General features: G+C 41.7%; 1 protein-coding gene across 3 annotated transcripts in view; it reads right to left on the bottom strand.

The window, feature by feature from the left end:
- Positions 1 to 25,277, bottom strand: part of RGS6 (regulator of G protein signaling 6) — a 274,836-nt gene that overhangs the window by 63,357 nt on the left and 186,202 nt on the right. For all 3 annotated transcript variants that reach the window (XM_026850080.1, XM_026850082.1, XM_026850083.1), the window contains exons 3-8: positions 13,227 to 13,275; positions 11,736 to 11,842; positions 9,429 to 9,480; positions 6,629 to 6,693; positions 3,600 to 3,676; positions 479 to 560 (exon numbers count right to left, since the gene is read on the bottom strand). In XM_026850080.1, the coding sequence (XP_026705881.1) occupies positions 479 to 560; positions 3,600 to 3,676; positions 6,629 to 6,693; positions 9,429 to 9,480; positions 11,736 to 11,842; positions 13,227 to 13,275 (432 nt within the window). The remainder of the gene's footprint in view (positions 1 to 478; positions 561 to 3,599; positions 3,677 to 6,628; positions 6,694 to 9,428; positions 9,481 to 11,735; positions 11,843 to 13,226; positions 13,276 to 25,277) is intronic.

Here is a 25,277-nt window from a genome sequence, read left to right as displayed (position 1 = left end):
GGGGGGGGCATTCTTTATTACGATGTTTGTCTTCTGGAGCAACTTATACATGAACTGAAGCCCTACTTCCTGGGAAGTGGCTGGACATCGCCTACTAATGGAAAGTAGAGAATAAATCTTTAGTTTTCCTTTGTTTCCACAGATACCTTTAGCTTTATTAAACTGCCTTTATCTTGACTCACAAGGTATTTTCTATCTTATTTTCTCCCCCCCAGCCACTGAAGAGGTGAGTTTGGTGGGCACCTGGCATTCAGCCAAGGTCAACCCATCACAATTTCTAAATCAATACTTCCATGCATGGATAAGCCTAGAATATCTAAAATAATCTTGTGGACACTTGGCTTGTTTTGAACTGTGAAAAAATCCATGTGGTGACTTTCAAGGCAATGTCTTTGTGCAATACATGGCACAGTTCTTGCTAGTATTAAAACTTTCCTGTCAAAACCTGGAAAGTCTCATTATTCAAAAAGAGCTTTACCACGGGCCTGTGCACATCCCAGAATGCTCTTTCCTGGCTGTCCAAAATCTTTCTTTCTGTTTTATCCTTTTTCCTGTCGATTCTGAAAACAAAAGCATAAACATATGAGTCAACACATGGGTAATGCTTTCTTCTTTGTTACAGTTCCTAGATTGGGTTTTAACCCCATCACAAAAAAGTTCAAAAATCCATTTTTTTTTGTACAGAAATGTCACACTCCCATTTGCAAGACCATGTGCCATGACCAAAATATCACTGATGTTGGCTCCAATATGTGTCAAAGGAGATTTTCCTATTAAGGTGGAAAATTTATTTTAATATTTTCTTTTTCATCAGGTGAGGAAAACCACCTTTCCCGATATTCTGTTCCTAGAGCCAGATTTGGCAGGCTGGGGATGTTCATGTTTGGCTTTGGCTCTGTCAGGAAACCCACCAGGACCCTCTTTACTCCAGGTGAAGCGCTCGGTCAGTGATGGACAGAGGTCCATGCTGGGAAGTCCTGTTGCACACTGGTACCCCTGCAGCACCACTGCTATGACCACAGATTGCGAAGGGGCAGCTATCTCAGGTGTTTCCAGCAGGAACAGCATGGGCAGCACTTGGGGCCACGTTCTTAGGGCTCCTCCCACCTGCCCTGGTGTTAGCAGAGTGAGGGGTGACGGCACAGGTGACTGGAGCTGAGCTTGCTGCCTGGTCCCGTGCAAGCTAGCACTCACCCAAGAGACATGCAACTGGGCCAGCGCAACTGCAGCTCAACTGCAGCCCTGATGCAGCCAGTGAATCAACTCGCTCAAAGCACACAGACCAAAGGCCACCAGAGGTTGTTCAAAGCAGCTGTTCCCCTGTCCTGGCAGCACTGAGCAATGCCTGTCTGGTGCCTCACTCCCATGCTCAGCTCTACCCATAAGCACAGCAAAGTCACCACCGGCTCGTAAGATCTATCTGCAGAGACACTGGATGAAGCACAGGGAAGGAGGAACGACTTTCACCTCCAGAGCAGGACTGAGAAGCTGACAGTGTCTCTGCTGGGTTCCCGCACTGCTGCCACCCAGAAATATCAAAGCAGTGAGGAAAAACACCATGAAAGCTGGGATTTTGGACCAATAAGTTCTCCCCTCTCCTGTGTTTCTTTTGGAGGGTCAGTGGCTAAGTCTGTGCTAGAAATGTACCAGGAGGATAGAAAATTGGGAACCAAAACTGAAGTTTCTGAACACTCCTCCCCACAAAAAGCCTGAGTCCTCAGAAGTTCAGTATCACTCTCTGAATATATTCCCACTGCAAGGCTGAGACGAGAAACCAGCTCTGCACAGGGTCTGTCCCTGCCATCAAACAGCAGTCACTGCACTGTCTTGAAGAGCAAAGGCAAACACCCAGCCCAAAACATTTTTTTTTTTCTGAGCGAGCCCTTCATGCTCAGCCAAAGGGGAAGGTGAAGCCTTCTGCCAACTTCACAGCACACACAAACTGGAGGGACTCTCTGGAGGCTCTGGGAATTGTCTTCAGGGGTGCTTTATGCTGAAGCCAGGTTCTCGGCTCAAATCCCCAAACTTACTGATTACTCAGTATTTCACATTTTAAACTATGAAGACACAACATAATTAGATGCTCTGTGGCTGCAGTTTTGGAGCAATGTAGGTATAGCAATGGAAATCCTGTGTGCATGAAGATGTGGAAGGCAGAGCAGAACTTGATAATCAGGAGGAATGTTTAGAGGTATTTTTGCTTTGCTTTCCCTTTTAATCAATTCAGGGCTGTGAATTACACTGTGAATGCCAGCACTGCCTTGTTGGAAACCTGAAGACTGAACCATCACATGAACTGGGAACCAAGAAGCTGAAACTAGCCAGCAATAAAAGTTGATAGTGGTTGGTCTGTGCTTATGTTTCAGAGAAAACTGAATGGAGAAAAGATGAATAAGCAACAGTGATCACGTCAAGAATCTGATATTTACATTTCTTTTTTAGGTAATAATTGTATGCTGTGGACAAAATGCAGAATTTTGTTTTGACTTAGATTTTATTTTTTCTCATCTTGACAATAAACCTTTAAGTAACTGAAAGCACAATTGCTATCGTAACTTCTAATTTTCTCTTCCAAACAGAACACTGGTATTCCGGTTGGAAAAAAATCCCTTAATTACCTCGTAAATTAAAGGATAATTACCATGTACTTAAATAGTGCATAATTACAATGTTATTAAGCAAAGAATTAATCAAAATTCCAAAGAGCTCAGCCACACCCTCAAGAACTGATGTTCCTTAACTTTTTAGCAGCTAACGCTGAAAGTGCAAATTCCTTCTAGTGGTACAGAGTGTCAGTACTGGTGTTCTCATGTGGCATCTTCACCAACCAATTTTATAAGTGACAACTACATGCACAAAATGGACATGGAGTAGTTTAGGCACTAGACTATAAACCCTGGACCATACTAATTTTGCAGAAGCAATGAAAACATGCTCAAATCATTGAGAGGCTTCAAACTGTTTTCACAAGGGAAGATGATAAAATAAATGTAGATTTCAATTATAAGCATAGGATAGGAAAAAAAAATACTAAATCTGGATGAGTTTCATGCAAGTGGTACTCAATCCTCCATGCTAACTTGGTAGCACAAGTCAGACTTCACAGAGTAAAGGTATGATGGAGTCAATTGGGATTGGTATAAATGAGAAAACCAAATCCAGTCTGCTGTAAATACGACCCTTATAATCACTTTGAAGTAGCAGTATTTTTAAACTCAGAAATACTTTATGAGCATAGAGTAACACAGACAGATAACAACATTCTGTTCTTTCCATTTATACAAAACAAAAATGCCCCACAAAAGTAGAAGCAAAATGGGCAACTGTATTGCCCAGGCTCCCATGGTGAATCCTGGCTCAGGAGCTCCTGACCAACATTTCCATGTACAGATAAATAAATCCATCTTTCAGATTCTGGCACCAACCTCCAGAAGTGGCTCTCTACTATTGCTCTCTAGACTGCCAGTGGTTAAAATTTACCAACACCTTCTGAGCTTAGTTGCAGTAAAGACTTTGACAGAGAAGTTTTATCTGTACAGAATCCCCTTCCCTTCACAGCTCTAAATACCAGTGCAGTTCAGTGCTCCAGGTTTACTCACTTCACTTGGGCCTCAGCTTGCATGAAGATGAATTCCCACTTTCTTGCAAATGCTCTCTGAAGTCTTGCTAAGTTTTCCTGACAAAAGACGAAAATAGTAAGAACAATTAATCTCTGTAATTATAACAACTGCTTAAGAGCACAGTTAGCATGGCAGGTGTTTATTTTATTCTTTTTTTGTTTTAAACTGGAAAACTCAAGACACAGAAGCCAGTATCTTGCAGGCAAAACAAGGCTGTAACACATTCCTTTTGGGCTGCAGCCCCATAGCTGCAGTCAAGAGGGCCCTGTTGGGGAGAAGTAATGGAGTGTGATGAAGACAGCCTGAGCTCTACTATGAAAATAATATGGACTTGTTCCCCAAAGATAACACTGGGAAGCTCTGTGAAGCTGACAACTTCCATTTCTGATAGCAGATGGCTGCCACCTGCATGTTTCTCTCTCATCCCCACGTTCACTTCCTCCCCCCATTGCTCTCTTCTCTTCAGGCTTTTGCAAAGGTGCAAAGCCTGAGCATCCCTTGCTTTACTCACCCTGAGAACCGCTAAGAGCATTACGCAGCTGCACAGCACTGAGGGCTGGGGATTACAAGGATGATTCATAAAAGGAAATAGCTTGTTTGTCTGAATGATGAGCATCACTAACTGCAAAGACTGGGTCCAGATGCAGCCCAGCTCTGCATCTGAAGTAAAAAGTTCTGGTCCAGCCCCATTACAGAGAGTGTTGTGATCTGAACGTTCAGAGGTGGATATGACTTCATCACAGCTCAAGGTCAAACTCGGGACATGGCCAGAATTTCAGGCTCAAATGGCACCCCGAAGTCACATATCCACACCCACCCTGACAAGGAGGCCTATGAGACCATTAACCTGATGCTCTTCTCTATTACAGCTGATTCAACTGTTGCAAATTTTCATTGAAAATGTATACTATTAATTCTACTGCCATTCTTTTTATACCTCTTACCTTTATTTCAAGAAAGTGCTTAAGTGCATGCATTTCAATGCTAGAAGAAATCTTCCTACTGTTTACTTTAAACTCTGGTATAACACAAGGCATAAAGCTTGGCCCTGTTACCATCACGTCTATATAAGAATTTCAGTTCATATACACGGAGGAAAACAGTTAAGCAAATGATTTACAGCTGTGCTGAACTGTGATGATTTCCTCAACTGTGGCTATGGGAAAGAACTAATTATCTGCAAAAACAATTTTTTGTGGGTTTCTCTTTCTTTTTAATTTTGTTTTAAATTATGTTCACATGTGCCCTCCGGAATAAATACGCTGAAGCCAATGAAAGATCACGATCGAAGCAGTATTTGAATCATGCTTATGTTTGGCCAATTATAAACAAAATTGAATACAATTATGCAAACTTAATCCTATCATCAAGACCACTGCTCTACCAGGATAAATGGAGGGGTCGGTTGTCTATGAATGCTGCAAGCAGAACCTAAAACTGAGATGATGTCCCCTGAGATGCTTTGCAGAGATTCTCTTTGGAAACTCCAGGTCAGTGCTGCTACCTGTGGAGAAGCATTCTCATGCCACATCTCAAAAAATGTGTACTAAATGTAGAAGGCTTCTTCCCACTCCTGTAAACCTGTTTCTCTCACTTGTGCTTAGCTTACATCTCCATTGCTGGATCTGCTTCAGCTCCCATAATGACTAGGAAGAGTTGGTGCCATTCTTATCTGATTGTCTCTAATTAAGAGAGCAAAGTTTGAATGCAGAAGTAATCTCTAATTGTGCAATGCAATATTCACAAGAAAAATGAGAGACTGCCAAGATCTAATTATTTGCCATCACTGGAGCATTGCTACTCTCAGTAGACAACGATGTGCAAAAGTACTTAGCCATAGCCTCCCTGTATGTGTGTGGGAGTGTGCGTGCTGCTGAACAGCCTTTTGTTGCTTTATGATAGATCTTTAGAGTACTTACACTTAATTGGTTGGCTGTGAGCAATTTTAATGGTTTTAATAATGAAATCAGCAATATGCAGAAGAGAAAACACAGCAAAAGGATATGTAAGTGCATGCAGATTATTATATTCCTTGCTTTATGCCCCTACTTCAAGATTAGAACTCTTGGGAACTCTGGATGCATTTCCAGGATGGACTAGATAAGTGGCAATTTTTGCATGCTCTTCACTGAAAGGACCAAATGGCATGTATATATATCCATGTGCACAAAGGCCACAAAATGTAGAAGGTAAGGAAGAAGGAAAAAGTCCATTCTTGGAAAAAAACCCTACAATATCCGTAACAAATATTTTCATTTTAATAAACATGAACACAGAAGTCCACTAAAACTGTCTTTGTAAACAAACCCTCCAGTGAAAAACTCCACATTGGAAATTCAGCTGTTACACTGTTGAGCTAGTAAACAAAGAAAAGTCAGTAGGATAGAAAGAAAAGTTCAGCTGGTCAGAGCGCTACACTGCTGGTATTCAAAGAAACTCACACCCGCCCTGCCCCTCCCGCCTTCACCCTCCAACTCCTCTCCACCCAAACCCTTAACCTTTGAAGCCAAAGTTGGGGATATTTTTATGGATAACTATTTCGTAACAGAAAACATGCCCTGAATAAGCTTGAGTAATACTTTTTTCTATGGCATACAGAAAACAGTCCAAGTCTAATATCTGAAAATCACTTTCATAACTAGATAGGTCATCAGCAATTTAATTGCGCAGTAATGCACCTGGAAAGCCATCATTTCCATGTGTTAATATCTGCTATATAAACCAAGAACTGTTAACTGGAAACAGGAAAGGAATGTAAGCTTCTGTGTATTCTGCTCCAATCTTGGAGGGCTGGCTATACAGCAGATGCTTTAATTTAAGATGTTGCAAAGCCAGGGATGTTCCCTGATCATATTCCTGATGTCTCCAGATCAACCTTCACACAATTCTGACAACTAAAAAAGGACACAGTAAAGGCTGATGCCAAAGCACAAAATGGCAGCATTCAATTGGCAAGCAAAGCCCTCCCTGTACCCCCCAGCTTTAAACTCTAGCAGCAGTGTACCTACGGCTTCATAATCCGCCAGCTCCAGCCTAGCTTTGTTCTGCATGGTCCGTTTGCAAAGATAGATGGCTAAAGGGAGAAACAGAATGGAAAACAATTACAGACAGATTATTAGTACTAGATCTTAAAAAAGAAAAAAGTGGTTCATGCACTGTTCATTCTCATCAGAAAGCAACATGAGCCAAGGAATGAGAGGGCTGAATACCCAGCTGACATTACCCACTAGTAATCTCAGAGGCCTTAAACATCTGGGACATCTCATTTAAAAGTGCTGAGAGTAGATGCCAGGACCTAACAAGATGTCTGAGAAAGGCACAATTGCTTCTGGGGCTGGTAAAAGATTTAGCATTAGCAACCTGTTCCTCTCAGCACTTTGGGAATATGCCTGCCAAAGTGAGCAGCCCTACACTTCTTTTCCCCTTTTGTTTAAAAAAAATATAAAAATCAGGATATTGAAGTGAAAGAGAAATACAGGCCAGATCCTAAAGGTATGATCTGAGCATTTTTTCATATGGTCCAGCCACTTACTCCACACATTTCAACTGGACAAGAAAAAACTTCTCACACTTCACCAAAGGCAGAGACTGCAGAAATTGATGTGGTTTGGGATTCTGAGAGTCAAGATGAACCTAGTGCACAACATCAAACCAGTCCCAGGCTGCCTTCTGGGAAAGCCTCAGCTGGACCTGCTAGCTCACCCCATTTCCATTACAGGCTGGAACATAAGGTCGCCAGCACACCCTGTGTCTACAATCAGGTCTGAACTACATAATAGAGGTCCAGTGCTCTCATTTTGGGATGAATCTAGATGTGAATTTTATAGCTTCCTTGTGTTTTGCCCTCTCTCATGATGCAGGGCCAGGTACTTATTGTCCAGCAGCATACCAACTCAAGACAGGGCAGAAGGCAAAAACATCATCTACAGAAAACTGCAATAAATCTTTTTCAGAAAATTTCAGCTTTTCTTTCTAAATCATGGGGTTTTAGTTTGCTGGTAAATACAATTTTCTGACACCTTCATGGATGTTTTTCACTGGAAACCTGTTCTTCTACTGAGAAAAAAAAAATATAAAAAACAAATAGTGCGAATTATGTAATTCTATTCTATGCTATTCCTATAATTCTAACATTTATATAATGAGCCAATATTATGCATGGTAACTAGAGCTGATCAGTTCATGTATATTTATACATCTCAAGGGCAGTTTCCTCTGTAAGCCATTTATAACATCAAATAAAGTGAGAGTCAGTCATCTCACAGTATTTCTTCATGCTAGGCAGTGACCTGCCATTAGCAAGTTAGTTCCTGTCCTGCAAGTGGATCCATGCAAATAAAAAAAGTATGAAGTGCTGCTGGGATTTCAGTTTTATTCGGGTCTACTGCTAGTTTGGGATTAATTCCTGGGAAGACTCCATCTGTACAGACCTCTGATATGCAAAGACTGATTATAAGCATATGTTAGAGATTTCTGGGACAGATGAAAATCTGTCACTACAGGGCTCAGAGCTAATACAGTTGCAGCTTGTCCAGCTGTGGGTCAGCTCATATAGGGCTTTATTTTGAGGTGTACTGCTCCACTCCATGCCCTTGCAGCACAATAATCTGATTGCAAAACCGGTTCTATATCAGATACTATAGGAAAAAAACCCAGAACTTCCCTCTTTGGATTGTGATTCTGATATTTACAGAATACATATCTGGCACAGTTCAGACAGTTATATATGGTGACTGTAATGTCTGGACATTATTTTGCATATAATGAAGAGCATCATGTTTCCTCCTAAGCAGTTCCCTCACTGGGATAAACACAGAAGTCTGTGCTAGCTTCCTTGCAGATGAGACTCCAAATGAACTGTCACATGACAGACACCATTGCAGGCTACTTTTCCACCTCAGTAAATGATTTCCAGAATCCATAATGAAGAGTAATTATTGCTCGGGAAAGAAAAAAACAAAACCTGATTATTCAGGGAGGAGTTCTAAACCGATCTTAGATTATGAGATATTTCAAAAGAAGGACTTCCAGAAGCTCCTGTTCTATGAGTGCACACATGGATTCACTTCCTCTTCCAATGCCACATCAGGATGCAACAATTGATTTTATCATTTAACTGTGAAAAAAATGCAGTTCTGGAAGAGACAGCAATATTGCATGCAGACAGCTAAAGATAACAACACTGACATATTTTCTTTATGTATTATCACTGTCTGCAGGCACTCACATGTTTAACACACTATGTTGCAGTTTATTAGCTCATAAACCATGCTTGGTCTCTTTTTTACCAGCTATCATCTGGTAATCTTAAAAAAATGGGAAAAATAAGTCTGATGTCATATATCAGATGACTTTAACTATAAGTTGCCATCAGTTATATACTGGTTTATTGATCAGCCAGATGAGTGCCCAGATGAGGTAACTTTTTATTGATCAACATAACAGATTCAGCTACAGATCAGAGTATGTCCTCCCACAAAAGCAATATCGGATTTAAGATTCCCAAGGAGCCATATTCTGCTCACCATAAATCCTGCCAAAAGTAACAGAGCTATGGGAAAATGAAGGTAACGGTAGGTAAAACCCTGGTCCCACTGAACTTGACAGCTACAGCTCCATGGGCTTGAGACACCCTGGGATTTCATTTCATGTATTTGAGATGGGCACATATCTGCCTCGGATGCTGCAGTCTGATAAGAAATTGCTGATGAAGGGTTTAGATGGCTAACAGTAATTATTTTAAGGATAATTTTTCCCATCACAAATTTTCTGTACTAACTTTCTACAATGAAATAATTATACTCTCACCATAATCTGTATTTTCTGGTTCCCAGCAGTTTGAAGGCCAAAAGTAGGGTGCCTAAGAAACAACATAGGCATTTTTGTAATTTAAGAGATGAAAAACAATTCAGATGCAGAAAAACATTGCAAGTACAAAGAGAAGAATCACAAAGTCTACAGCCTAGTCTCTGCCCTCAGGGGAAACATTGCTACAGGTCTCAGTTAAGAGTGAGGATGCTTTTCCACAGAGGTATCACCTTTAACATTCCTCACTGCAGGGAAATAGAGATGCTGTAATACAAGCATCTCTTGAGGAAGATGTCCATTATCCTGATTATATTTTAGACGCTGTTGTCAGCTCATCTGAATGTGGACCTTTTACCCTGTGTCCCCAGAACCTCCTCTTTCCCCAGCAATTCACAGGCCGCTAAATCTATTTTTTTTAAGAGCATGAGAAACTTCATGGCCTTTTATCTAAGCTACACACCACTTGCTTTTTTTGGAGCAGCTACAAGTGTGGTTGGCAGCATACGAAACAATTTACTTTTTAAATATAATAGATGACAGAGGTCAAAACTCAGCTGATTAGTTGTTCTGAAAGCAGAAGTCCGGCTAAGCTTACTGCTTTTGTTTTCTATCCAGGTCTGCATAGTGCAATTGCTACAATTAATTACAATATATTACTATGTGTGGCTGTATTTCAGTTTTAACATGAATGAAAAATAATGTCCCTGTGATCACACAAAGTACAGAATGCTGTTTTGCATTACTGATGTAATGCCACATATGGGTGTAGGACATTACACATAGACTATTCCTTGCACCAAAGTACTGTGAGAAAACATGGAGGGATCAGACAATACAAGGTTCAGTGGTCCTCACTGACATACATCTTAGGAACTTCACAAGACGATAACCTATTGTGAAAGAAGGGACTGATGCTGAGGTAGAAAGTGGCAGGAAAAGAGTAATGGAAAAGAAACATGTTTCTGTCAGGTTATATTTGCAGAAAACAGCTGAGGAGAACTGTTGCAGCAAATTACAACAGGCAAAGAATAATCAAAAGTTGTAGGAAAAGATAAGGAAAAGTCAATAAGCAGTCAAGACAATTTGGTGATATGATTTACGTAGGCTTAAAATAAGGAAAAGAAATTAAATGATATTGAAATCTAGCTCCTGAGAGCTGCACAAGACTTCTTATGGTGTAATTTAAAACAGAGAAAAATAACTAAATGGGCTATCAGTGTTACCCCTGCTTTTGTAAAGCCTTACACGACAGGAGGAGCAGGACTTCAGAAAAGCAAGGGAATTGTAATGAAAAATCTTAGTCTGAATGATGCCAGGTAACCAGAAGGTGGGGTGAGATAAGGGGAGGTCTTTGATCTCCTGGGCTGCTTTGTTCACTGTGCCATTGGTCTCATACGATAACACAGTACCACATTAGCAGTAGGACAGTGAGCATGAGCAGCAGTGAGATCAGATGCAAAGAGGAGAACGGGCTTTTTAAATAAAAACTAAAAAAGAGAAAAAAATGTAAAGAATGAACAGGAGGGTGAACAGAAGAAAGGCCACAGGAAAGATAAGGGAGCTGGCTAGGATCATGTAACAGAAAAACACAAATTCAGCCAGCAGGATTAGGCAGTAGGACTCCAGGTTTGAACTTACTGCTTCTTTTAAAGTTATGCAATCTGTCCAAAAGGAGTTGTTGCAGCACAAGCACTCAGTTATCTAGGAAGTTGACAGCAGCAGATTTTGGACAGGGCATGAAACTCAAGCGCAGGATGCTTTAAAAATTCAACACATCTGGAGGCACAGGGACACTGAGGGATAGAGATGTCCCATTTTAGGTGACTGCCAAGGTTACACATCCTTTGTAAAAAAGCCAAGTCTGAAGCTTGCCCCCTTCCACACCAATCTGTAACCAAGAAAGGATAAAAATTTGAATTTTCTGCTGTGCCAGAGCTTGAATATTCAACTCCAAAGCTTGCCCTGGTCCATTTTGGACAGGAGGGTGGCTACTCAATTCTGTGCCGAAGTTAGAACCTGAAAGCCATTTTTCCTTCTGGTTTAGTTCAAATCTGAGTACAACAGCCACATATCAAAAACAATCGCAGGACATATCTGTTCATTTATGTAAAAACTGTGGGTCAGAAAGAAGAGAGTGGTTTGGGATTCTAAAGCAGATCTTTTGGAAGGGACTTCATAACTTTCTAAGGCCTCAATCCCTGGCTTCATAAACCTAATGGGTGCTTAGGGATAAAGAGCAGGTGACTTCAGCAGTACTACTGCAGGGACAGTAGAAGGGGCCACAAGGGAGGCAGAGGGCTCACCAACCTGAAAACGATAGAACGTCCCATCATCTTTCAAGGTAAGGACATGATCTGAGATTGGAAAGACATAACCCTGTGCAGCAATAAGACTTCCCAAGTGTATTGCTTCCCCTGTGAAAGAGAGAAAACAGCAAGGATATGTCAGGAAGACATGCACTGCACACTCCTTTGCTTTCAGCAGCAGCTCTGGCAATGACTCACGTGAAGACCTGGAGCACACATGCCTCTCTGTACCCACACCACATCCCTATGCCTTCCAACCAAACTGTGCAAAGCACAAGAGCAGAAATCAGCCTTACAATACCGATGAAACACTGCTCAAATATTTAACCTGCTGGGTTTGTGTTTACAAAATGTCACACACCAGTTCAGCTCTACAGTCTGAATGAAATTCAACTCAAAGCACATTATCCACCACAGGTGACAGCTGACAAGAAGCCTGTTCCATCAGTGAACCCCACTTGCCTCTACCAAGTCTGACAAACACCTGCAACACCAGGTCATTAGCAGCATGTTTATTCATAAAGACAAATCCTGACACTGTACCACTGCCATTCATTAGAGGAAATGGTGCAGAGGCAAAGGGGAATATATAGCCTAGCAGCGCCAGGGCAACCTTCACCAGAGGCACATCTGCACAGATTCTCAACCAATGTCAGCTACCAAAAGCTGCATCAACTTTCTCAGAGTTGCAAAATACACATCAGCTGCTCATGCACCCCCAAGTAGATAATAAAGCTATTGTCTGCAGCTGAAATCTGGATTTTGGACTTAACTGCACTCATGAGAAGGGATGTGTGTGTAGGGATGCCCTGGGTAGAGACAGCACTGCCTCCATCTCTGCTTTTACATGGTGACAGTAGGCAGCAGAAACAAACTGGGTGGTGAGATGCAGGATTTTTTCCTTTTCCAGAAGAGGAAAAGAAACTTCTGGACCTGAAGACCTTTTCTTCCTCTTTTTCCAATAGTTCTTAACTGTGTCAAAATGATTTTGGTTTCTCTGAAGCATGAACTATTTGGACTGTGCCCATGCACTGATGGCTGATCATCCATTTATCTACCTGTTGTGATAAATTAGCAGCCATCATCTGATCCTGTAATGGTGTCTGTGTCACCTTTGGCTGGTATGTCCTGTCAGTCACGGCTACCTTTCTCCACACCATGAGAACATCCCACTGCATTTGCTTGCTTAACCACACCCACCCACCAACTTCCCTTCCAAGTTTGGGAACAACCTTAAAATCAATCAGTCTTTCTCAGGTAGCAACAATTTCAGAGAGAGGCTAAGACTCCTACAAAGTGTCTTCTGTGTGTTGCAGTGTAAAGCCTTAGACTTAACTGTTGATTCTTATCTCTTTCCCACCTTCTCTCCAATGCTTAAATTAACCTTGTTGTTCCACTAGTATTTTAGACTGTAGCAAAACAGTATCTACTGTCTAACAGCACACATAATACAGGTGGAGTATCTTCTCGTTCCCAGCTGTGGTCACCTTACCTGGATCATCAATGCTGAGGTTCTTCATAAGCCACTGCACAATATCAGCCAAAAAAAGAAAAAGAAGAGAAGAGAGAGAAGAAAGAATTAAACATTGAGACCAGAGGGTTTAAGAGCTCTAGAGAGATAACACTGAGATACATACAGTATAACTGACATGAATTTTATTCCATTTTCCTTTTTATCTCCACTGAGGTTTTCCTTCTTGTGACTAGCTATAATTATATACTTACTGACAGGTATTAAGTCCCAAAAAGTATTCTGTATGATAGGAAACTTGATATACTTTAAGTCAGATATTACTCTAATGGTTCCATGTAACTTATTCTCTCTCAGTTGCTTCTCTCTCATCTCAGCGCACCAGGAGTTATGTTTCTGCAAGCACTAGCTAGCAAGGAGATGAAGGAGCATTTACTGGCACCTTGCACCTGTAATGTCAAAGGCAATAATCTAAAAGTACAGAACTAAGTTATCAGTCAAAAAAAGACAGAGGAAAGCCTCCTCACTCCTGCCAAAGACAAGCAATATCTTGGAGAAGGAAGTGGTATTCAGTGTGCCTCTAACCAAGCCCCTGTTGAGCTGTCACCTGCTAGTGACTGCACCAGCAGGTTGGTGGCCAGGAGCAGGGAAGTGAGTCTTTAAGGCCTATCAGGTAGTTTTTTAGGCTTTCAGGGCCCATCAAGTAGTACAAAGGTTGTTGCTCTCTTCTAGGCAGCGTAAAGATCTCTAGGAGTGATCCTCTGCAGGCATACAACCCCTCTGTTGTTTGAATGGAAATCATAGAAGTGGAAAATGTGTCACTGTTCAGTAGAAGCTAAGGCCTTTTATCAAGATACAACATGACAGGGCAGCAAAATTTATTTAAATCCCATACTCAGAAAGTTAAGCTTAAAATGAAATATAGTAGTGTATACAAGTCAGCTAACTTGACTTGTCCAAACTCAATGGCAATCAGCAAAGGCACTTGGAGGCAATTTAGCAAGTCCACGCCAAGCTACAGCAGCGTGCAGCACAACCTAACGATGCCCTGTCTGGATGCAGACATTAACAGCCAGCCCTTCTCAGCGTAGAGTCAATTTGTTGAGAAATATTTGCCTTCACATACAGCAGGCTAATAGCCCTGGTAATACTTAGTGCTATGCTTTGTGATATATCAGTTGAAGATAGCATACAAAAAGGAACTGGTCAACCATATGGCTCAGTTTTACTAAACAAACCCCAGAGGATCTTATTTGCATGGAGCACTTCTGAATTCAGACATGGTGGGCACTTTAAGAAACAGCATAACCCACGTGATGCCACTTCCAGAAAAGTCTGAAGGACATTTTGCTTTCCATAGGCTCAGAGCATCCCCACACCCTCAGCAAAACTTAAATACAACAAAGGTCAGGGGTCACAATTACAATGTGCCACTGAGAGACACAACAGGCGCTGCTGGTGTCCCAGGTCCCTGCAACATCTGCAGGGCTGAGTGACTCAGCCATACAGGTGAAAGTCCCACTAGAAATGTGGACTCCCTCTATCCCTGACAACACAAGTTGACCCAAGACTCCACAAGCTGCACCAGTAAACCCTCATCAGTCAGGCTTCAGCAGCAAGCAGGAATATGAACCTGATATCCCTCATCCCCCACTCAAGACAAGTGAAACAACTTTTCCCCCTGCAGGCAATCAGCAGAGCTCATAAAGATCAGGGAAGCATTCACTTAAATACTGGGCACACAGATGTGATCAACAAACATCAGCTGGACATTGTCTCAATCTGTCTTGAAGCCATCAACAAACCAGGCACTAAAGGACCCATCTCACAAGTTTGTAATCTCAGCTCTAAAGTCACTCTCCGCACCTCCCACCTCCACCTAGAAGCAATTTAAGTTGCTGCTATGCAATTTGGAAAGCTATTCCAGAATTTTTTTGGTTTTTTTTTTGTTTGTTTGTTTGGATAGATGGAACTCTCCTTGTAATTTCCCAGACTAAGTTCATTAATATGCAATTTACATGTATTTTATACCATATCTTATCATTCAACAGGAAGAATTCTTCTTCCTTGATAGCTTCTCCTGAGTGTTTCTTCAGAGGGCTGAAACAACCAACCAAACTCTTTTAATGTCCTCTTAAGATGGTCTCTCTCTGCTTTAGCATTCAGCAACTCTTCAAATTTAACTTCCATTTCTTTACACTAGGGTGACCAGACTGGCAGGCAGTACCTTGCAGAATATCTAACCAATGCCTCTGGCAATGCTGCCAGCGCTTTCCTGTCTCTACTGAAACCGCCTTGCCATGCACATCCTAAAGTCACATAATTTTTTGTGAATAGTAAATTTATTCAAAAAAAGATGGCTGAGGGGTCCAAAACTACCTGCTAGATGAGAACACATCTAGTGAACAGTGCTTGCTGAATAACATATGGAGAAAATGTTCAGAGCCAGTAACTGTTGTTTTGACAAGTTTGTTAACGAAATACTCTATTTTATAAATATGGATGTTCCCTTTTGCCTTTTACAAAACAAAAATATCCTAAAGATACAACAAAACATTTGGGGTTAGAAAACCATTTCAAGAAGAGTCAAACTGAAATGCTTCTGTATTGTTAGAAACAAAACAAAACCTCACAAAATGTTGTCTTGGTTCAAGCAAAACCAGAATCTTTCTTGGGTTTTTCTGTTCATTCCCCAATCTAAAAAGCCCACTGTTTCTCCTGGTTTTGGTCTCAGATTACATGCTTGCAGTGATCTCTTGGGCATCTTATTGCCAAGTGACGTGACCGCAGATATCTGAAAATCACCTAGAGTAGCGCATTGCTTTGCTCAAGGGAGACGAAGTGCATTCTGCATGATCCCTTTCCAGATATACAGGACATACTTAATGCAGGATTAAGTCCCACTCCCTTTTTACACAGAATGATCATGTCCCCAGCTCTAGGCCTCTTCTGAGGAATCTATTCAATTTTCATCAAGCTACAATGAAAAATTCAAGTAATGCTGGAAGCTGGTTCCTCAGTCTTTCTTCCCCCTGTTATTAAGATTGAAAGCAAAAGGTTTAAAGGGGTAAGTAAACTGAAGGCATCAACTCAACCAGAACTCCTGTGATCAGCCACTCTGGAATATAAACAACTCTTGAGATCAGGGATTTTAATTTGTCTTTGTTAAAAACATGAAGTCATTCCTGAATGTTGCCAAGAGCCTGGAAGATGTTATAGCTGTTCTCCAGTTGTCCTGAGGCAGACATATTATCTTTCTGCTGAGTTTGCTGAACCATTATTTATCACCTGCCAAGACTGATTACTCACCCTCGGGACAATGACAAGTCTTTCCTTCCTCTGTTAATTACTGTCATCATTAATAGCCATGTCACTAATTAATATTCAATCATAATGAAAACTCTTTATTGCCATCTTCATAACACCTTCAGTTTTTAGGGTTACCCTCATACATTAGCTTTGCCTCTGCTTGCGGCTGTTTCTATCACTGCAACCTACTTTTGCCCCCCTACAGATACTACTTATGCCCTTCCTCAAATGAGAAACTTCAGATTTATCCTTATAAGACACTGTGAAGACTTGAGCGAATCCTTTACAAGACTCTCCTCTGTGAGACCAAGACACAGATTCCTTTATGTGTAAGTTTTCCAGAAAACTTCATCTTAACCTCTCCTGTAGGTTAAGCCTGATGGATGGTCCTCACATGACTCACCTTCACAAAAAGATCTTTTCTGGCTGATTTTCAGACTCCACATTTCACAGGCTTTTTTAGAGGACACCCGAGGGAGACCCTTGACCCTGACATGTTTCCACTAAACATTAACAGGGCATTTGAGATCTTCTGAAAACAAATAGTTGAGTGTGTTTTTGTAATAGAAAGTGTTGCCAGATCCAGGTAGAGGAATGGCCCCCATCTCCTTTACGCCCATCTCCATATATCCACATTTCCTCTGAGTCAGTATGCTCAGATCAAGGATAGTCAACAGCCTGTGAACATCTACTTCCTCCTCACCTATAATGAATTATATCTTTTTCCTTTAGGCTCTTATTTGAAGCTGAAGTAGATCAAGTTGCTTAATACCAACAGAATTTGTATGCGCAAACATATTCACAATGACCATTTATCCACCTACCTGGTTTAGAGACAGACTAGCACTTTTATATTTCTTGCTATTTTCTTCATTCTGTTCGGCCTCAGTGATCCCATAATAATAGCTAGTGTTCTCAGAAGGCCATTGCCTGTCAGCATGACAAATGAGTGGCCAGCCATGAAAAGATAAATTAAAAAAAAGTTCACAAGGTGTGAGGCCATCAGCAAGATACAGTTAATGAGGTGAGGCACCACCACTGTGTTCAACGCCTTTTCTACTCAACCTAAGTTGTTCTACCTCTTCCAGAAAATCCAGGACTTACTTGGAAAATGTAGAGGCATCTATAATCTGATTAGCCCACCTTCCACATGCTGTGTGAAATGGCAAAGGCAGACAGGATGATGTACCCTAATCCAGAAATTTCTAAAGATCTGCTGCCTGGCATGGAGGCTGTGCCGCTGGTTCTGGGCAAAAGAGCCAGGACCACAAGGGTCTGCTTGTCATCCATCGGACTTGGCATGTCCCTGACAAGGCATACACACATACATATACACACACACATATATATGTATACAAATAAAAAATACAAGAGTGTTTATGAAACTTCAGCAAATGTGCACCTTTGCATTTCTTTTTAGGCCTGATAAGACAATTGCATTTTTTGCTGAGTGTCATGAGGTGGCAGCACTGGCAAGCCCTGACAAGTGGAGGTGCACAGTGATTTGACATGGGACATGGCGTGTTGCCCAGGTGTGGCATCAGTGACCAAGGACTAAAGTCTGTCCTTTCTGATGGGAGTTGCTAAGCTGAGCCCTGATCACTGGATGCCACCCAGCAGCTACAGCTGATCAGGTGGGATGCTTTGAATCTCAGATTGTTTACAGACTGACATTGCACTAACAAATACCAACACTGAAGAAAGGGATGCCTTAAAAAAATAAAACCACAAACCAAACTGTCTGATCATGTTATGAAAGGTTTTGTCATATATGCATGACTACTGGAAGAGACGTAAGATTGCTTCGTTCTTTCCTGTCTTTTTCCAGTGTTAGTGTAACCCAAATATTCTCTGAACATATTTTAATGATTTAAAAAACAGTATTAAATATTTTTGCATAGTAGTGTGGTGGGGTTTTTTTTAATTTTACAAAAGGAATACAAAAAATGTGAAATCTTCAGCTCCATCCTAGACCTTATCTACACACTCCATGACACACTCTGTGGGCAAACAAGCTACATGCCCCTAGCCTCTGTTGTCAGTCACCTCCAAACTCAAGGTCCAGACTGTTTTTTCATGCAAGTGTGAAAATGTGTTCTCCTTCCTGTCACTTCATTCTTGAAAACAAACGAATCCATTTTAGCACCAAATTTTCCACACAATTTGCTCCTGAACTCAGACCAATTTTTAAATATTTCTATGAGAAAAGCAAGATTGCAAAAAAAAAATAAATTACAAGCAATCAAAATGTCATACGAATACATGCATAGGTGTACAAGCAGCCACTCAAGCTGCTTTTTACCCTGTCAATCACAGAAATCACACTATTAAATGGAAATAATGTGGTTTGGTCCCTCTACAAATAGCACTGGGTCCTTGGTAAATCTAGGACAGAAAGATTAATTAATTATCCACATTTTTACCACCAGACTTACAAAAATAAACAAATGAACATTATCCGTGATAAAGGGCAAAACGATTTAACACAAAATTTCTCAAGGCCTCCAGTACTCCCTGCTACTATTTTTCTTACACAGAGTCCCCTACCAATTCCCACAGTGATTTCAGCTAGGTTGGAAGTATAGACTCCTGCTCACAGTAGGGATTTAATGCAAAGCACTGATTTTTATGGTAAGAACAAAAAAAGAGAAATATCTAGGTTTCTCCCTAGTATTCTGTTACAAATATTGGGGAAGCACTTTATAGAATTTTCCTACAATAAGCACATAGATAAACACCAATGCCAACTAAAAAAAAATCTCAGCAGTTGACTCAGAAAATGTGGTAATCGCAGCTCTCTTCCATCAGCATGTGGTAATTGCACCACTCAGTGTCAGCAAGGAGCATCATCAAAGCTACAACAGCTTAGAGCTTCTAGCAATAGCAATTTCCCTTTACATTATATTCACTTTAAATTTTGTTTGTGAATTATTAACAATCATTAGCAGCAGGGGTGTTACCCCTTTTTGATCAAAGAAACCAAAGTTTCTAAGGAATCTTTCTGTTCATTGTAACTTTTGAGTGCTTGAATTCACAGCTTACTTTTCTTGTAATAAAAAAGTTGAAAATAGAATACTTTGCGTGAAGTAAAAATGATGCTTGTTAGGAAAGTGGAAAAACAGCACATGGAGCAAAGTTCCACATAAACATTCCAGGATGATAAGACAACACAAGGACAGAATATTTGTAAATTTAATGGGTTCAGAATCTCTGATTCTCTACTTTTGCTGACAACATTGTGGGTATATTTATTACAGTGTTTGGGCTGATATGACATTCCAACCATTTCTTCATCCCTCCTCTGCCTCCTTTACTAAGTGTTATCTACAGAAAGCTGTTCAGTATGTTTGTCTATCTACTCCAAAAGCTGGTATTTCAGAGATGAGTCCCATATAAATACTAATAATCGGGTTTTGGATATTGCTTGTGAACTCAGAAAGCACTCTGTACCTCTGTTGCATGAGTGCCCATATCTGTGTAAACAAAATCATATAAAAATCTGATCACAGATTTATCGATAGCTTTTTAACAACTCTGATGTTTGACTTGTGCACGTTTCTGTCCCTGACACCAGGCCCTGAAGCAAAATTAACAGCAAGTCTATTAATAAATTCTTTCACAAAAGGGAGTCATGACCCAGACTTGCAGCTGCATTGCAAGGTGTTGATAGACACTTGTGTGAGTGACAGAAGAAAACCTTCCAAGGAGGGAGAAAATGCCACACAAATGTAGTCATGGTGGGGAAAGAAGATGAGCAGCTGAGGGAATCAGGTCAGGGAACGAGACCAGGTGGAGGGCAGCACACCAGTCACAGAGCTGCTTGTGTGCTCTAGCTAAGAATTGTACAGGAATTTCGAGCAACCAAGTGCTAGTATGCTTTGAAACAGCTTACAAAGTAATGGGCTCCAAATTCATAATTTAACCATCAGCACTGCAGTGTAAATTTGATCTTTGTCTCCAAAATGTGTTTTACATGTAACGCACGCACACACAATCTCTCCTGCTTGCATTTTAAATACAGACAGATACGAAAGATGAAAGACAGAGATTTTCAAAATCCAAATTCCTGTGTTAACAGCTCCTTCTTCTGAACTACTACTTGGAGGGACTTCTGCCTTCTCATCCTATCAGCCAGGCTACCAGAGCACACGTACCCGCTATGATGCAGACCTGTAGAGGAAGATTTTCACTAGGCAGGAATCAATAAATGATCAGACATGACAGCGCAGAGCTCTGTGTGGGCTAATTTACCCAGGTAACAAAGATAAATTAGATCATAAAGGTCTCAGAGTTATCATTGCCAGACTCCTTTCGTTACAGTGCTCCCTGTCTAAAAACAGTTCAGGTAGCTTTACAAGGCGTGAAAGCAAGTGGCAGAAGACATACCCAAAGACAGGCTTCTGGCTTGCAGTACCCTCCCATCAACAACAACACTTAAAAGCAGGCAGCCAGCACTGAGGAGCAGAAGGATGCCACTAGCTGAGAGCTCTGGATTTAAAATGATTGCTCTACAGTGGTATTAATAAGGCTGAGTTAGCAAACCTCTTAATGGACACAGTTAATCCCAGTGAGAGAGGTCTGCCAGGACAGCTTAAACCAGGTCCTCAACTGGAAAAAAAGCGATACCAGCAAAAGGTCTTTTTCCAGTTGACCTGCACTGATATAAAGCGTTGGTGCTATGCCAGCCTCAGCCTTGTTCTCACTCCACTTCGACAGAGCTGTGTCACATCAGCCCAGCCCTCGCACCCGATGCTCAGTGCCTCTGACTGCTGACACACCGGCACTTGCTCACACCAAGAGATGCCAGCAGTAGTTTTACCGCAGGAGCAGCTACGCAGATTTATTTGTGCTAAACATTCCTCACCTGCCTTGGAAATCATGAGCTGCTGTGTTACCTACACGCAGGCCCAGCATCAATAAACATGCTGACAGACCCAAACACGCGCACCCTCCAGAACCCAGAATATACCATAACCCCAGTGCAATCCCCTCTGCCGTTGCTTCATCTGGCTATAATTTGGCCTGCTCTAAATTAGAGACATAGTGTCTGACCTGTGCCCGCATCTTCTCTCCCCAAACGCAACTCTGAACAAACTGCTGTTACTACGAGAGGAAACGGGAGAACAAAAAAATTTAATAATTCCACACTTTGTGTCATTCAAATCTGTACCTATTCCTCCTGTAACACCCACAGAAGACATTGCCTTGAGAGCCATTATAGAAGTATACAAGAGGCAGGAAAATTGTACCTTGCAGTCCCAGCCTCCCAGCAGCAACGGTAACAGCATTTCATAGCAGCATCAGAAGTTACCTCCTTTTACAAATCGCTAAGAACTGCGGATGTCTCAAGATGTACCTTTACATCTACAATTGATCATAAATTTACAGTTGCTTTTCAGGCTGCTCTGCCTTTGCATTACTCAGACTACTGAAGTGGCTCGTACAGCTTAGCAGTTTGGCTCTTTGCCATGTAGTAGTGTTTAGACCCTGTTCCTCACGCTGTCAAAATGATTCAGCAGCAAAACAGCAAGGGAAGCAACTCAGCACTGCTGGAATCGGGGCTTTTGAAGATTCCTGTGTCATATCTTCTTAGGGCTGAAACATTTTTACCGCTATGCAATTCATGCGCACAGCCTTTAAATCAAAGGCAATCTTTCTGTCCTCTCCATCATATATTAGTATTTTTAATAACAACTTTTCTTCTCCAGGAAAGAGAAGGATCGATAAAATGTAGAAGGAGACTGGTGTATTTCAGCATGCGACTATCAGGTCGGTTCACACTGCATCCTCATTCACAAAGCGGGTTTCAAAGGCTGTCACATCAAGGTCCTCCTTGCCCTCACCAGTTATAACAGTTTCCCTGCGAAGGTGTAAATGTCACCGACTGGTGCAAGACAATAAAGTGCTCTGCAAGCTGCAGCATTTTAATGATTTTGGCACAATATTTATTTACTAGGAGATCTGACCCTGTAGTCCTCACCTACGCTGGGTTCTTATGAATTTCCACAGTAATTCTGTTTGCAGAAGCATTCAATTTTAAAACCTTCTAAAGAGCTCTGGCCACAACAGATCTCTTTCACAAGATCACACAATTCCATGTTAAGTGGCAACATTATTGTCTGTGCTCTCTATTACAGATAAGGATAATTAGCATAATCAAATTCTCTAAGAAACCAACTTCAACCTGACACATTGCTACACTTTTCCCTCTTATTCTTCAGGAAAGGTGAGAACCACATGCAGTGTCTCCAGTGATGCAGTAACAGTCATGTTATCTGGAAAATGAAATAATATGACATCTGTAGCTCTCTTCCCTCCAGGAGTTCGTTGTCCTGAAAATGAAATAATTGGCTTTCCCCCCCCTTTCCCTGCTAGGCCTTTCGATCACGTATAACGCAGGGTGCATTAGAGTGCAGCTGGCCTCGCTGGAGCTCTGTACTGGTGCAGGAGTCAAACAGGGACAATTCTCCAGTGGGATTAAAGTTGCACATATAATTTCTTTTAGTCAAGGGTAACACCGGATGAATTACGGTCATATATTAATTGCTGACAATTTACTTACTGCCATGCTAAACAAAGAGACAGTATTGGCAGTAACACTAGAGGTCGTATTTTAAACAGGGCTCCTTAAACCCTGTGTTAAAGATTCTTATACTGGCAAGGAGCAACTGATTTGCCCACAACAGCTCATTCCTGCATTTCAAATTTGGGCAGACATTTATATCATGATGGAGGAGTTTTAAATGTGCAGAGTGATTTAATTATAACACTGAAACAATCAACAGTTACTATTTGTAATTAAGTAACAAGTTCAAAATAGGTAAAGGATTTGTTCTTTCTTTCTTACACTTGATGGATTTCACAGGGCTGCGCATAATAATAGAAGCAATAAAAACAACAATCAGTGTCTCTGAAATACCAGACAGGGAACACCATTTTTAAATATAGGTAAGTCCTTCAAGTTTATTTCACAAAAAACCCTCTGATAATGAGAAACATTTTGAAAAGCTGAAAGCTGCATTAAACCGGTACCATTCAGTTTAAAATAACTGAATTTACTGTCAAAACACTGTAGCTTAGATCTACAAACTATGTGTCTATGAATTTTATAAGGTATTTTTGTTTCCATACTAAGACAGAAGGAACTTAGTAAAATATTTTCTTTCCTTTCTTTTTCTTTTTTTCCCTCTCCAAGAATTTGAAAACCAACATTTTATCTAACTCCTTCTGATGTAAGTATGGGTTTGGACTTGGAAAAGCTGGCGGGCTGCTCTGAAGCAGCGATGATTTCAGATGGCACAGGTGCTGCATGCAGGATGGGCTCAGAGCAGCCACGGCCGTGTGTTTGGTTGTTATCCAAGAAGAAGCACAAAGCACAGCCTTTATAAAGCCATTCTTCATGCAGTGAGGATCAGCCTCCTTCAAAGTAGCTCTCGTTTCAGAGAGCTTCGTGGTGCAACACCCGACAGCAGTGGCACAAACCAGCCAGGGCTGCTGCTTTCCTATTTCCACCCAACACCACCTCAGTCTGAGGCCCAGCAGCTTCACTCGCTTCTCTCTGGAGGCCTCTCAAGGGTGAGGGTCAGTTGTTGACTGTCACCACTGACTCTGGACAAAACCCTGCCTGGTATGGCTCTCTAGAAATACACCACTGTAGAAATATATCAGCTCCTTTGTGCTCTCTGAACTCAGCCATGCCCTTGTGAGAGCGGCAGGAACAGCCTCAGACCTCACGTTTCTGAGCAGGCACAGTTTGCCTGGGTGAATTTGCACAAAACATCCTTATAATGCATCAAAACACATTCTGGAGCTTTTAGTTTCCAAATAGGTAAAACTCAAAATTCTCTCTATGTGAAGCAAAAGCTTTTTTCCATGCCATCAACACTGTGTTCTGTTAGGTCTTAGGAAGTACTTTAATTCATGGGAAGTTTGGGGAGAAAAGTCTTAAAGTATCTTCAAGAGAACGGTTTCACAAGTGATTGGAGAAACTAGAACTGTTTAAACACTTTAACAAAATATATTCCTGTAAATATCATAATTTTAACAAGACAATATATTTCATTTGTTCTCACAAGACTTCTGTATTTGATTTTCAGTAATAACTACCGTTTCACATTTATACTGTAATATCCTCAGGGTCCCACCAGTAGGCGCTGGGCAAACACAGAGTTAGTCCTGCCTCTGAATTTCATTACACAGCAAGCTGGCTGACAGGGATGTCAGAGCAACAGTGAGGTTTCAACGGGCAGTGACGGAAAGCAAGCGCTGGTTTTGCAGATGTGAGCGTGTCTGCTGGAACCCTATTTCCGAAAGTCCCAAACACCGACCGCCCAAGAGGGACCACGCCGTGTGGATTTGATGGCCAATCAACACTTATCACAATGCAACCACATCTCTCCCGGGCTTACAAATATTCTTCAAATACTTTCAAGACCACGTTCTCATTTAAAAGGCATATTGCTGCTTGTTGTTTCACCTTTTGCCCATTCTCCCTTCTCCTTGCCCTAAACCTCTGGGTGGCAGCTGGGAGGTTGAGCTCACCGCGCACCAGCCCTGACACAGGGGACTGGGAGAGACGACGCAGGGGCTGCCGCGGGCAGGGCCGGCACCGCGGGCAGGGCCGGCAGGGCGGGCAGGGCCGGCAGGGCGGACACAGCAGGCAGGACGGGCAGGGCGGACACAGCAGGCAGGACGGGCAGGGCAGAAGCGGGCAGGGCGGGCAGCCGCCCCGCGCGGCCGGGAGGTGGTGGTGTTGCCCAGGGA

Source organism: Athene cunicularia, assembly GCF_003259725.1.
Source record: "Athene cunicularia isolate RWA chromosome 5 unlocalized genomic scaffold, athCun1 chr5_part1, whole genome shotgun sequence".
In the NCBI taxonomy this organism is placed as follows: domain Eukaryota; kingdom Metazoa; phylum Chordata; class Aves; order Strigiformes; family Strigidae; genus Athene; species Athene cunicularia.
This window is presented reverse-complemented; position numbering and strand designations above follow the sequence as displayed.